General features: G+C 52.7%; 1 protein-coding gene across 3 annotated transcripts in view; it reads right to left on the reverse strand.

The window, feature by feature from the left end:
- The window catches only part of SH3PXD2A (SH3 and PX domains 2A), a 216,100-nt gene that overhangs the window by 140,871 nt on the left and 60,655 nt on the right, over positions 1 to 14,574 (reverse strand). For all 3 annotated transcript variants that reach the window (XM_036438926.2, XM_036438924.2, XM_045582058.1), the window contains one exon: positions 1,360 to 1,435. In XM_036438926.2, coding sequence (XP_036294819.1) covers positions 1,360 to 1,435 — 76 coding nt within the window. Of the gene's footprint in view, positions 1 to 1,359; positions 1,436 to 14,574 lie in introns of those variants that run through there.

The raw sequence follows: 14,574 nt of genomic DNA on the forward strand, positions 1-14,574 counted from the left end.
TTAGTCTCCCCTGGCCTCGATTTCCTAGTCAGTAAAATGGGGATATAACTTCCCTAGGAGGATCCAACGAGTTGGCTGTGTAACATGCTGGGCACAGGTAGGAGTTGGTTATAATAAAGGCTTTTTTTTTTTTTTAAGGTCCTACTAGAGGCCAGCTATACTTCTAAGCACCTGAATGTTCATTTGATCCTTACAGCAGCCCCATGAAGTAGATATGATTATCGTCCCCTCTTTCCAGATGAGGAAACCGAGGCATAAAGAACACTGCACGGCCACAGCCAGAGTTTCCAGGGCGGAGCCAGGGTTTCCTGGGGCAAAGCCAGGCGATCTGACGCCCGAGACACCGGACTCTACAGCAGCAGCAGGACGGAAGCGTGCGCTTCACCCCACCCTCCGACCCCACCCGGGCTTCCAGGTCAGCTCCAGGGCCCCCTCTTCCAGGGGTGCCTTCCTCCATGCACAATGACCTCCCGCTCCAATCAACACCGGGACTGCACAGCGCAGAGAAGGTCACATCCTGTCTCAACTGGTTCCCTAATTGGGGAGTAGACATCCTTGTCTCTCTCGCTGGCTTGAGGATTCCCGAGAGGACGGAAATAAGACCACATCTCCCCTGACCTACCAGCCACCCCAGCCCCGCCCTGGGCACTTATTCCTGGGCCTGGCATAGGCTGAGCCCTTCATCAACACCCACGGACGGAACAGTGACGAGGCACCCTTCCCCTGGAGCACTGGCTGCTCCCCACGCCCAGCACCAGGGCACCCGCTGGCTTCGTGTTGGTTCTGGGACCCTTGTGACCACAGCATCCCAGCGGGGCACTCAGGCCCCTGGTGAGCAGAACACTGGACTCTCCTGGCACCACACGTGAGGCCATTACAAACCCGGGGGTTGGGTGTTCCCAGTTCCCTCCCGGCAGCGAGCGCAGGGCCAGGCTGGGCATGAAGGAGGTGCCGGGAGGAGGGAGGGGATCAGACAGGGAAGGGTGCTCCATGTAAGGTTCTCCGTGGTGACCACGGGAGCCAGTGACAAGAGTGAGGCCTGCGGTGTTTTATCCTTTCATGGGAGAACTCGATCTCTGTGCTCTTTGTAAAAAGGACCCAAAGCCCAAGAGCTTGAGAAACTCCTGGGACGTTACATGACCCGGGGCCGGAGATGGCCCTGGGATGGCAGGAGAGGCCCCTGTGAGGACAGTGGGCCTTCAACATCAGGGACTCCCAACCCCCTTGGGACTGGCTGACGGGCAGTTTCCCAGGCCTGCCCTGCCCAGAGGGTCTGGCTTCGCAGCCCGCCTCTCCTTGGCCTGAGGGCTGCCCCTCCCCAGGCTGCCCCCCATCCCACCAAGGGCCTGCGGAGCTTACCTGGGAGGAAGGGTATGATCCTCTGCTTGGGGTCCTTCTGTCCACCTTCGATGGGAAACTTATCCAAAAGCTGCATCTGAGGAGCCAGACAGAAGAAATGGGATTCAGAAGACTGGACCGGCCCTCGGCACCCTCCCCCACTCCTTCCACTGTCCTCACACGGATGAGTGACACCTCAAATCTCTCATTTCACAGACAATTTCCAACCCATATGGGGCGTGAGAGGGAGGAGGCCAGGGCTCTCCATGCCTCAAAGCAGGTGTCTAAGCAATCTCAAGGAGGGATAGGGGCCCAGGAGGGGGGCAGCGGTAGGTGTCAGGAGATGCCACTGAGACCAGGGTAGGGCTCAACAGGCTTTCGGGCCAGGCTGCAAGTGAGGTTTCCAGAGACTTCTTTGGGCCCATTTTTTTTCTTTTTCTTTTTTAAAAATATATTTTATTGATTTTTATTTTTTTTTTTACAGAGAGGAAGAGAGAGGGACAGAGAGTCAGAAACATCGATGAGAGCGAGTCATCAATCAGCTGCCTCTTGCACACCCTCCACTGGGGATGTGCCCACAACCAAGGTACATGCCCTTGACGGGAATGGAACCCCAGACCCTTGTGTCCACAGGCCGACGATCTATCCACTGAGCCAAACTGGTTTTGGCTGGGCCCAGTTTCCTGATGTCATATGCTGAGTGAACCCTTAAGCCACCTGCCACCCCAAACCCTCCTGGGCCAGGAGAGCGGAAGGCCCTGCCTGACACTCCAGCTACACCCACCTTCCAGAGCCCGCTCTGCGGAAACAAGACCCAGATGCTGCTTTAATTGCAAAACCAAATCTGGCCCCTTGTCCCCATGGCTGGAAGAGCCCCCTCCTCCGTTTCCTACCTTCCCACCCTGAGGTCGCTGCTGTTTTTCCAGGGGCAGACCCACTGGAAGAGTTTCCAGGGTTCTGGAGGAGCAATGTTGCTTTTTTTTCTTCTGCTGTTCTGGGCTGAAATGCTGTCTAAACTGGAAAAACACACAGGAGACAGGATGGCCGTGGCGGCGTCCCCGTCCCCGGTGCATGTGGTCAATCTCCCTCCCGAGGCGCGGGCAGGCGCGGAGAAGGCAGGGCTAGCCTGCTCTGGGGACCCAGCCCTGTGACCTGGGCAAAGCCTGGAGCTCCCCGAGTTGACCCGCAGGCTCCTTGTTGGTAAAAGGAGGAAGATCAGTCACATGACACCTGAAGTTCATGCCTTCCTTCAGATATTTACTGAGCATGAACTTGGGACACTGGACACTAACAGAAGGACAGCAAAGAGAAATAAAGCCTCTGGCCTCAACGAGTTTGCATGTTAGTGGAGGGAGACAAACAGTAAACAAATAAATACATGTTCTGGGGGAGGAAGGTGTGCTATGAAGACACATGAATTAGGATACAGCGTTGACGGAAAACCTGGTTGTTACTTTTTATATTTTTTCATTTTTATTTGTTTTTTTACAGAGAGGAAAGGAGAGGGATAGAGAGTTAGAAACATTGATCAGCTGCCTCCTGTACACCCGCCCCACTTGGAATGTGCCCGAAACAAGGTACATGCCTTTGACCAGAATCGAACCTGGGACCTTTCAATCCACAGGCTGATGCTCTATCCACTGAGCCAAACCGGTTTCAGCTGGTTGTTACTTTTTATACAGGGTGGTGAGAAAGGCGTGTTAGACAACAGGTCAGCAGAGATCACAGGCCACGCAGGAGGGGAGGGCCCCCGAGAAGGACAGAATGTGTCTAGGCTGGCGAAACAGGACGTGCAAAGGGCCTGAAAAGGCCAGCATGGCTGGAGAGGAGCGAGCGAGGGCCGAGGTATACGCGATGAGACCCAGGAGGCAGGACAGGCCAGATCGTGAAGAGGAAGGCTTGAGCTACAGGGTAGTGAATGGGCTACAGAGTGGAAGCAGGTGGACCAGTTAGGATCCTGTTGATGGTGGCTTGGGTCAAAGTGCTAGCACTGGAGGTGGTGAACGTGGTCCTACGCTCAATGTCACGTGTATGTGCAGGTACACATATCCCTACCCATCCATCCGTCCGTTCCCTTACCCACCCATCCAGCTCTCACAGGACCATAGGATTCTCTCCTGCACAAATCATTACCCAACATACACAGGCTATTTGGAGCCCACACGTGAAGGGCGGGTCACTGTCGGATTCCATTCAAAACAAAACAGAGACTGCACCATTATTAATTTTCACTTCCCTGAATACAGACTGAAATTGAAGAAAAGCTGGCTCATGAATTTTCAAACCCTAATGTGGTAAGGCCACCTCTCAAAACTTAATAATTGTGCCCTAGCTGGTTTGGCTCAGTGGATAGAGCATTGGCCTGCAGACTGAAGGGTCCCAGGTTTGATTCTGGTCAAGGGCACATACCATGGTTGCAGGCGCCTCCCCAGCCTGGGGCCTGGTCAGGGTGCATGCAAGAGGCACCTAATCAGTGTGTTTCTCTCACATGGATGTTTCTCTCTGTCTTTCCCCCTCTCTTCCATTCTCTTTAAAAGATCAATGGGAAAATATCTTTGGGTGAGGATTAACAAACAAACAAACAAATAAATAAAAAATAATAAAATGAGGATAGGTCTGGGCAGGAGCCAGGTTTCAAAGACAGTAAAACAAAACATACAAAAAACATACACACACAAAAGGAATGTGAAATACCTCATTAACAATTTGTGTATTGATTGCATGTTGGAATGATATTTTTGCTTAAATGAAAAAATACTTTAGAAATTATTTTAGCTGCTTTACATTTTTAAGTGGCTACTAGAAAAGGTTACATATGTGGCTCACGTTACATTTCTATTTGAAGAGGCTGCTCTAGAGCAAGATGGTTCTTTGAAGGCTGCCCATGCCTGAGTCACCTGGAGGGTGTGGCTTCCTGGGCCCCACCCGGAAGTTTGTGAACCTTTACTTTGGTGCTAGAGGCAGACAGGTAAGTTCTGGAGTGGCCGGGAATGGTGAGTGTTGTCTAAAGGTTATCTACAGTTTCTACCCCTGAAGCTACTGAGTCAGTGGGAATCAATCTCCTGTAGTTCTGGTCGCAGGCACAGGAAAATTGCCTTAGCCTCCAGGTCTCCACCTGAAAGCTGAGGTAACTACCCTATTTTAAGCAGGTGCAGAAGCCAGAATGGCAGGGTTAAAATTCAAACAGCAGTTTTCACCCAAGTATGGTTGCTACCATATTTCAGTGAGAACATGGGAGCTGGAGGAGGAGGTCAGGGAGGGCTTCCTGGAGGAGGAAAAGCCAGCTTGGCAGAGTGATGGTTCTGTTCCCTGTGCCTTTCCCACTAAAGAGCAGTCTGAATCCCCTCGATGGGTCCATGTGCCTCCTGGAAGGCAGGGGTCACCTGATACCCCTGCAGCTCTGAGCTTTCCCCAGAAGGCCTCTCCGAGGATGCTTTGCAGCTGGCCTCTCTTTCTTCGGTAACAGACCCTCCTCTTCCCCCACCTCTGATTTCAACTGGGCCCTCCGGGGCCACAACAAGCCCTTCCGCCGAGAGTACAAGGCCAACAGAGCCACAAGTGCCCAGCTGGTCTGCCTCCCTCTACCCCTCGCTCTCCGGTGCTGAGCCGCGCCCCCCTGGTCACTAATCCCACCCCCACTCTGAGCCCAGAGCCTCGGGGTCTGCCCTCTCTGTCATCCCCAAGGCCCACCACCAACCAGCTGCCGGGGACATTCTCTCTGCTCACAGGTCACCTTTCAAAGAAAGCAAATCCCCTTGTTCAGGCTCCAGAACAAACCACATAAAGGCGGCCCAGCTGAGTTTACTCAGTGTGGGGGGCTCACAGAACTGCGGCGTTCAGAGGGGCGGGCGGGGGCGGAATGAACATCTGGGGCCATGTTTGATATACAGTTCAAACGTCACCCCGCCCAGGGGGCCAGGCAGGCTGCAAAGTGGTCCTGTAAGCTGGTCGGTGCCCAGTTTGCAGGGCCGGGTTCAAAAGATAAACCGCACACATGAAAGGCGGAGGGGGGCTGCCTTGTGCCCAGGCCTGCCCAGGCCTTCGTGAGGAGGAAGCCCGGGTGGGTGAGCCGCTAGGAAGGAAGGCTCCGCCCAGCGGGGACCTCTGCCGAGGCCACCTTTTCGGGCAGGAAGTGGATTCTCCTGTCACTCCAGCAAAGGCCTGACTCAGGCTGGAAGAAAAGCAGGGCCCTTTGCCAGGGCCCTTCTTCCAGAGAGTGGCGTCTGGCTAACGGAGCCCTTTGCAACCACATCAGAACCTCGTGGTGTGTGGAGGATGCCAGTCTGTTTATCTAAGGGGGGACGGTGTGAGAGATACAGGACAGCCTGGCTCCAGGAGCTAGCCGCACCAGGGAACGCTGACTCAGCATCTCTCCTTGGGGCTGAGCAGCAATAAACACTGACCGGGGGGGGGGGGGGGGGGGGGGGCCTGCGGGGCGGGGGGCGGGGGGGGCGCACGCAAGTCCAGCTGGGGCACATCTGTAACCCAACAGACCAATTCCTCGCCCTTCCGAGAGGGTGGAGTTCCCAGCAACTCCAGCTTTGGGGCTCCAATCCTCAAACCTCAATCCACTTTTCCCAGCTCAGGAATCGAGGGGGCATTCCCACAGATCCTGGTGGTACCTTGACCCAGAAATTCCCCTTACCATAAAGAGGCAAGGCCACCCAGTCTCCCTGGGGACGTGGGACATGAAAGGAAACCTCTGGCCGAAGCCGGTTTGGCTCAGTGGTAGAGCGTCGGTCTGCGGACTGAGGGGTCCCTGGTTCGATTCCGGTCAAGGGCATGTACCTTGGTTGCGGGCACATCCCCGGTAGGGGGTGTGCAAGAGGCGGCTGGTCGATGTTTCTCTCTCATCAACGTTTCTAGCTCTCTCTCTCTCTCTCTCTCCCTTTCTCCTCTTTGTGAAATATCAATAAAATATATTTTAAAAAAAAGAAAAAGAAAAAAAGAAAGGAAACCTCTGAGTCTTTTCATCCTCTTGGCGGAGGGCTCCCCAGTCCACGTGAGAGAGGCAGTGTAGGCATGAGGCAGCAGCAGTTGCTCAGAAAGTTCCCAGGATAAGGAGAGTTTGAGGATGAATGGACAGGAGGGACATAGATTTCCTTGGAAAAACCACTACAACGTTCAGGGAACAGACTTGACACTCCAAGTATCCCCGAGACAGCAGCCAGGGGGAGGCAGGAGGCAGAGAGGACTCGCTCACCCCATTGGATGTGTTTGGTGGCTGGGGCTCAGACCCACACCGTGCTGAAGCGAAGACCCGGGGCACTGGAGCACACCCAGGCTGTGAGAAGGAGCCCAACCCAGCTTCCAAAAGTCCGAAACAAGTCAAAGCAGTCTTCCTTGACCATTTTCCAGGCAACATCCAAGCCATCACACTTCAAATCCCTTTCCGATCACGTCATCGCCTAGGACATTCTATGCACTGTATGAGTACAAGTCAGAGAGTGTAAGTCTTGGTCCACGATGGCGAGAGCTAGGGCACAAGGGTTGACCCAGTAGCGGTGGATGAGTGTCAGCCTATGAATCAAGAGGTCGAGTCCCAGTCTGGGCACATGCCCAGGTTGGGGGCTAGATCCCCCATGTGTGGCATGCAGGAGGCAGCGGATGGGTGATTCTCTCTCATCATTGATGTTTCTCTCTCTCCCTCTCCCTTCTTCTCTGAGATCAATAAAAACATGTTTGCTTTTTTTAAAAAGCCACGCAGTGAGAGTTCAGGAAAGGGCAAGGTTAGCATGTCTGGGGTGAGCAAAGGAGACTTCTCAGATGAGGACACAGCAGAGCCAGGCCTGGAAGAAAGGATAACAGTAGAAGGAGGAAGAAGGTTTTGCAGAGGGAGCCATGGGAGATACAATAGCTCGGCAGCGGGAGGGTCAGGACAGCAAGAGGCAGCAGTCAGAGGGAAGGGAAGGGACTTGTTCACCAATTCCATGGCATGCTGCTGTGTGTCAGAGAAAGTGATGGATGGGGTCCAGGGTGGAGGCTCTCGGTAATTTATTCCAGGGATCTGGGGATGACCACACGGTTGGCATCAGCGCTGGATAAGGACAGATGCCCTCAGGCGGAAGTAGGGCACCCTAAGGCACCACTGGAAGTGGGACAAGAGGGAGTCACTCCCAGAACTCATTCGGAGGGCAGTCGGCATGTGGTTGGAGTCTTCGGGGTGGGGGGGTGAGGGGTGAGAAGGCAGGTGGGATGCCCCAGGCGCTACTCAAGTAGTAGCACTCACTAAACTGCTGTCACAGCAGCTGGGCCTGGTGACTTGGTTATTTGCTTTGCTGTCTGAAATGAGCCTATCAACAACATTAAGCGAGGGGGGGGGAGAGAGAGAGAGAGAGAGAGAGAGAGAGAGAGAGAGAGAGAGAGAGGGAGATCTCACTGTGTTAACTTGCCAGGGCCGTTGTAACAAAGTACCACAACTGAGTGGCTTAAACAACAGAAATTTTCTGTCTCAGTCCTGGAAGCCAGGAAGGCAAGGTGTTGGCAGGGCCGGGTTACTCGGAGGGCTGTGCAGAAGGATCTGTTCTGTGTCCATAACAGATTCTCTTGGTTTGCTGGCAATCTGTGGTGTCTCTTGGCGTGTAGAAGCATCACCTCTATCGCTGTCCTCATCTTCACATGGTGTTCTCCCTGCGTGCGTGTCTGTGTCCAAACTCCCCCTTGTTCCTAAGGACATCAGTCATTAGAGTGGGGCCCACCCTACCCCAGGATGACCTCATGGTAACTAATTACATCTGCAACAACCCTATTTCCAAATAAGGTCACATTCTGAGGTCCTGGGGATTAGGACTTCAACATACCGACTTGGGGGGAAGGGGGCACACAAGACTTCAACCTATAATACCAATGCACATTAAAACGATCCTATTAGCCGAGATCGGTTTGGCCCAGTGGATAGTGTCGGCCTGCGGACTGAAAGGTCCCGGGTTCGATTCCGGTCAAGGGCACGTACCTTGGTTGCGGGCACATCCCCAGTGGGGGGGGGGTGCAAGAGGCAGCTGGTCGATGTTTCTCTCTCATCGATGTTTCTAACTCTCTATCCCTCTCAATTCCTCTCTGTGTAAAATCAATAAAATATATTTAAAACAAAACAAAAAAATGATCCTATTAAAAGAGAAAATACTTGCCTGTATTCTACTACCAAAAGTCACTTCCTGAACTCACAGTGGTGCCTTTAGAAAATGTGAGTAATAACGATAGTTGGCTCTGGATTCCAATCAGTTTCCTCATCTGTAAAATGGGGACAGTGCTAGAACCCGCCTGGCAGGGTGGGTGGGAGGATTAAGTGAGATGATGTGTGTAAAGCGCTTGGCAGAGCGTGGCACAGACTAAGTGCCCCATAAAAGTTAGCTGTTGTTATCGTTACTGCCATCATCACTCTTGTTAGGCACCAGGCTGCGTCCCTGATGCCAGAGAAAGTGCTTGCAAAGCTGCAGCCCCGAGGTCAGAAAGGCGTAGGGAGACCACGAGGGAAAGATGAGGCTGAGAGGTGTCTGGGCCAGGCCTAGCCTGGCTGTGAGTGTCTAGGACCTCCAGGGGAGCTGCCCAGCTGGTGTGTGTGTGGGCAGGGCTTGGGGAGGAGGCTCTGGTCCTCCCAACAGCCCATCAGGTGGGTGGGAGCTGGCTGGGATGTGTTTCACATTAATGCACTGGGGCCTCAAACTCCCAGAGCAAAGGAAGCCAAGGAACTTCCTCAAGCCTGGAAGATGCCCACCTCAGTGGCTACATGTCTCCTTGGAAACTACCAATGGTCTCATTCTTTTCCCTCCCTCCCTCCGCCCGCCATGCTGATCCACAGCCTCAGAGAAGCAACAGTCAAGCGACTTGGCCTCTTTGGGCAGCAGTGGCCTCCTCCGATCCAAGGAGAAGACTCATGAGAAAGTGCTGCCAAATGCCAGATGCGATTATTCCTGCCTAACTTCTCTGAGCCTCAGTTTACTCATCTGTGAAGTGGGGGAATGGGGGTAGGGTGTCCCAGGCTTATTTTCTCCTTCCTGGGATCTAAAGAGAAGTCGAAAGGGAAAATGGGTGTGTAGGCCTGGAGGACACCCTCAGGAGCAGATGTCTCTCTTCGCACGGCTTCACCGCTGCTTCAGGACTCGCGTGAGTGCTGGAATGCTTGAACGGTGAGGTCAGAACTCCAGCTTATTCCTTCCTAGCTACATGACCTTGGCCAAGTCACTTAACCTCTCTGGGACCCCATCTGTCAGGTGGGGGTGAATGAAAACAGCCATCCCATGCTGGTGTGTGGAATAAATGAGATAACACAGGTGAGCACGGTGCTTGGCCTACTCTCAGTGCTTGATAATGGGGTCACCTTTTTGAAGATGAGGAGAGCCCAGTGGTATCTTGCTGTCTCTGGAGCTCTCCTGCAGCCCTTCCGGCTTTTGGAGAGTCAGCCAGGTCATCCAGCTCTCACTGTCAATGGCTGAGAGGACTTCAGGGTCCCTCACCTGTCATGCCACAGTCTTTGCTGTTTTAAGGTTCTTGCTCTTTGTTCTAGCACGAGATTGCTCATGTACCCCTTGGCCAGTAGGAAAGGGTAGGGCATGCATAATGCCAGGGCAGCCGACCACCCGGAAAGCTAGTGGCCAATGGGGCTGGGTCCGAGATCCTGGATTCAGTCAGCTCTGCCTGGCTTTGGGGAGAACAGGTGGATCCTCCCCTGGACTCACAGAGCCTGGACTGTTTCCTGGGACTGGAGCTATACCCCAACCCCCACCCCCCACCCCAACTTCTGTGTGCTAGCCCCCGACTGCTTGCTGAGCCCTCGTTCCTCTCACCCCAGGAAGGCACAGGCTGGAGGAGCTGGAAGCTGGGGCAGGAGGGTGAGTGCCAGGCAGGGTGAGGGGCAGGGCTGGAGGGGCCATCTGACACTGAAGGAGGAGCTCGGGGACTCCCTCCGCTGGAGATAGGAGCCCCTCGAGGACACTGAGCAGCAGTGACCCTGCGCAAGTGGAATTCTCAGAAGATAAATCTGCCCAGTACATGGGATGGAACAATGGTGAAAGAGACATCTGTGTGCGGGACAGATCGCCAGAAAGATGCTGGCACCAGCCCAGGGTGTCGGCGGGGACACTCCTCCACAGAGAAATAGGCCGCACTGAGATGAGTCTGCTGGGGTGTGTGTGTGTGTGTGTGTGTGTGTGTGTGTGTGTGTACTTTCTGGCAGGGTGCTAGCTGAAGTCACCCTGTTCCCTCCTAGGTTTCTAGACCTCTCTTAGCCTCACCAAAGACCCTCACATTTCTTTTTTTTTCCTTTTTATTTTTTAATTGATTTTTTACAGAGAGGAAGGGAGAAGGATAGAGAGTTAGAAACATCGATGAGAGAGAAACATCAATCAGCCACCTCCTGCACACCCCCTACTGGGGATGTGCCCGCAACCAAGGTATATGCCCTTGATCGGAATCGAACCCGGGACCTTTCAGTCCTCAGGCCGACACTCTATCCACTGAGCCAAACTGGTTTTGGCAAGACCCCCACATTTCTAAACCCCAATCCCCAAAGCTGCCCAACAATTTCCTCTTCCAAACAGACCTCCAAGGCCCACCAACAAAGAGCACGCGGCCCGAGGAAGGCGGAGAGGGAACAAAGGAGACCAGCCCTCCACCTAATTTTCAGCTAAACCACACGCCCAGCCCCAGTGTCTCTTGATTCCTCTGTCTTGATTGTTCTTGCAAATGGCCCAGAACCGTGGTCCTCAAAGTGCCCTAGCCTCCACGGGATCAAATTCGGGCCAAAGTTTGGGCCAAAGCTATCACATTCTTGGCAGAGATGAGTACAGGACAGACCCTCGGTGTCCCGGCCCAGGCTGCCAGTCGGGGCAGTGAGGTTGCAGGGCTGGTCCCCAACATACTCTCCCCTGACGCGGCTCCTCTTGGACAGAAATCAAGTGGGACATTTCTAATCGACAATCCAACACCCTTGCCTTCCTCCATCCCCTTTCCCAAGCATCTCCTTTCCCCCACTTTCTCTCGATTTCACATGGGTCCGGGTGCTTTCAGGCCCTATCCTCCTCCCTCCTCCCAACCCCTCAAAATCTTGTGCAAAAGGAAACCAGCAAAAGAACAGGCTAACTAAGAAAGCTGGGGCCACAGGCAGAGTCCAGCCCTTCCCTGTGGCCTTGCCCGGTCCATATGGAACCTCTCTTCCCAGGAGTCCGCCTCTCCTCTGCGTGGGAGTGACCTGCAGCTGCTGCTCAGCACCGACAACGGCTGGGACATCCTAAGGCTCAGGCACGGGTGCTGAAAGCTTCCTCAAAGACGCTGGATGCTGCCAGTGAGGCCCCCTGCTGTCAGGTGGACCCGGCAAAAGCCAGGCAGGTCACCTGCCCACCCCCTGCCCCCAGCTCTTTCCTCCATTAGAAACTTCAGAGGATAAGAGACCGAAACACACGTGAAACCTCATCCCTAATGTTGCTTCAATCTGCTCCCACCTGATGGTTTCATCTCTGGCTTCGTGCCGTTTGCTGGCTCTCTGCCTCCCACTGGACACAAGTCTTAGTCATGACCTCGGTCCTGACTGACCTCTGCAGTCGTATATCCTGACATTGCCGCATCTCCCCATGTACCGCACGGCCTGCCTGCAGTCCTCCCGGACACAACGTGCTGTTCCACAGCTCTGTGTCTTTGCACTTTCTGTTCTGCTTAACTGGAATGCCCCCGCCCATATAATCTCTTACTGTCACCACCTCTGAGGCCTTTGTATAGGTGTATCCCTCATGCGCTCCCTCCCCTAGGTTGCTTCTGCCTTTTAGTCACGCTTCTATTACTGCACTTACCTCTATTTTGTAATTACTTGTTTATACAACTGCCTCCTTTCAAAAGCCTGTGAGCTTCTTGAAGCAATATCTGTGCCCTGACATGCCCACTGTCCATCACAGTTATCTGATATAGTTGGCACACAATAAGACTACATTTCCCAGGCTCCCTTGCTGGGAGTTACAGTCATGTGACTGAAGTCTACCCAATGAAATACAAGCAGTGGTGATGTGCATCTCCTCCAGTAAACTCATAAGATCTTCTTACAGAGATAAGGATGCAGAGATCCATGGGGGACAGAGTCCCCAGATGCCAGTCTGTGTTCTTGAATGACTTACCTGGAGCAGAACCCTTCAGTAATTTGTTCTGGTTTTGGGTTAGGACATGAGCAGGAAATAAACCTCTATTGTACTGAGTCACTACAAGTTTGTTACCCAGCAGGTAACCTATCCTGACTAATACAAAGGAGCTCAAGACTCTGCTGAATCAAACTGAAAGAGGGAAGACAATATAAAATGCAGACTCACTTAGATCCAATCAAGTCAGGAATTATACAGTCCTACCTGATCGAACTATTCCCAATGCGAAGCCATCACATCACCCCTCCTCCCCCTGCCCATCCACCAAATCACACATACAGTATTTAGAGTGCCAAGCACTCCCCAGTTAAGACTGAAAGGGGCGGGGATGAAGGGCTTGCCAGATGACCTGTAAAAACCACCATAAACAAATGAGCCCAAACTTGAGCTCCTTGTTCCACCAGTTTATAGGAGACACACAAAGACACAAAGCTGAATTGCAAGGAGGGGCCTGCTCCTCCCCACACAGGCATCCACACCCTTGGCATATGGCCATGCAAGCTCATAGGAACCCTCCCGTTGATGGGGAACCCACCATCTCTCTGAGGTAACCCACACTCCCTTGGCAAACTTCTGGGAAGTGTTAGAACAGTATTCCTCACCCAGAGTCCAAACTTGCCAGGCCAAATTCCCAGCTAGTCACAAAGGGCCATGGCCAAACGGGAGAAAGTCACATTTGCACAGAAGGAAGAAAAGAATGGAGAAGGACTTGAAAAGTATCTTTCCAATATATGTCGTCACTACTCAAGGTGTGGTCCTGAGACCAGCCATCTCATCACCAAAGACCTTGGTGGGAAAGCCAAATATCAAGCCCCCTGCAGACCTGCTGAATCAGAACCTGCATTTTAACAAGACTGCTAAGTAGCTGGTGTGCACATTAAAATTTGAAAGCCCTCACTGTTCTTTGCTGCAAGAATTCCATCCAACCTTTCACAAGTGTCCCCAATAGCAAGGCTAGCCGACAAGCAAAGACGGACACCCAGGAGGAGGACTGGGAGCTAAACAGCAGGACTTGTCTTTCGAGTGGAGAGGTGGTGGCAGGCCGCTCTCAACCATTCCCTTATACAGCAGTCGCCCCTTCTCCGCCGGTTCGCTGGTCACCGTTTTAGTTACCCCTGGTCAACTTCAGCCCAAAAACATTGAATGGAAAATTCCAAAAATAAACAATTCATACGTTTTAAGTTCGCGCCATTCTAAGTAACGAGATGGAATCTCTCGCCACCCTTCTCCGTCCCACCCGGGTGTGAATCATCCCTTTGTCCAGCATATCTACGCTGTAGTGGTCATCTCAGTTATCAGATCAGCTATCAGAGAGAGACCACATACATATAACCTTTATTACAGTACGTAGTTATAATTCATTATTATTGTTAACCTCTTACTGTGCCTAATTTATAAATTAAACTTTGTCATGGGTATGTATTATATATAGAAGGAAAAAAAAAACCAGTATATATAGAACTCAGTACTATGTGTGATTTCAGACGTTCACTGGGGTTTTGGAATGTATCCCCCACAAATAGGATGGTACTACTGTGCTCATTTACAGCTGGCCATGCTCTCATTTATTCATTCAGCGATTCCTTGAGCACCTGCTATGTCAGGCACTGTTCCAGGCACTGGGAAACAAGCTAAGAGCAAGAAGCAAGGTCCTGTCTCCTAAAGTTCACACTCCAGCGATAAGGCAGGAAACAAGTAGACAAATGGTTAAATAAGATGATGACAGACTGTGATACGGTAGAAGACAAAAGAATGTGGCCAAGAGTGACAGGGCTGGGAATGGTTGGCTCTCTGTGGAGAGCTCTATGAGGAAGAGGTCAAGAGACCTCTCTGGGAGGGTCCACGTGAGCTGAGGCCTGAGTGCTCAGGAGTCAGCTGCTTAAAGATATGGGGAAGGGAGTTCTAGGCAGAGGGAACAGCAATGGCAAAGGCCTCAGGCAGCATTGTCCTTGGTATGGCCGAGGGGCTGAGAGGAGGGATCTGCAGGGGTGAGAGATGGTACAGTAATGGAGAGAGGGAAGGGGGAGAAGGGAGAAAGAGGGGTCTAGAGAGGAGTCGGGTTTAGAACATGCTGAGGGGCGAGCACATGTGTGACTAAGTGGAAATGCCTTGAGGA

The sequence above is a fragment of the Pipistrellus kuhlii genome, unplaced genomic scaffold, assembly GCF_014108245.1.
Source record: "Pipistrellus kuhlii isolate mPipKuh1 unplaced genomic scaffold, mPipKuh1.p scaffold_m20_p_15, whole genome shotgun sequence".
NCBI lineage: Eukaryota > Metazoa > Chordata > Mammalia > Chiroptera > Vespertilionidae > Pipistrellus > Pipistrellus kuhlii.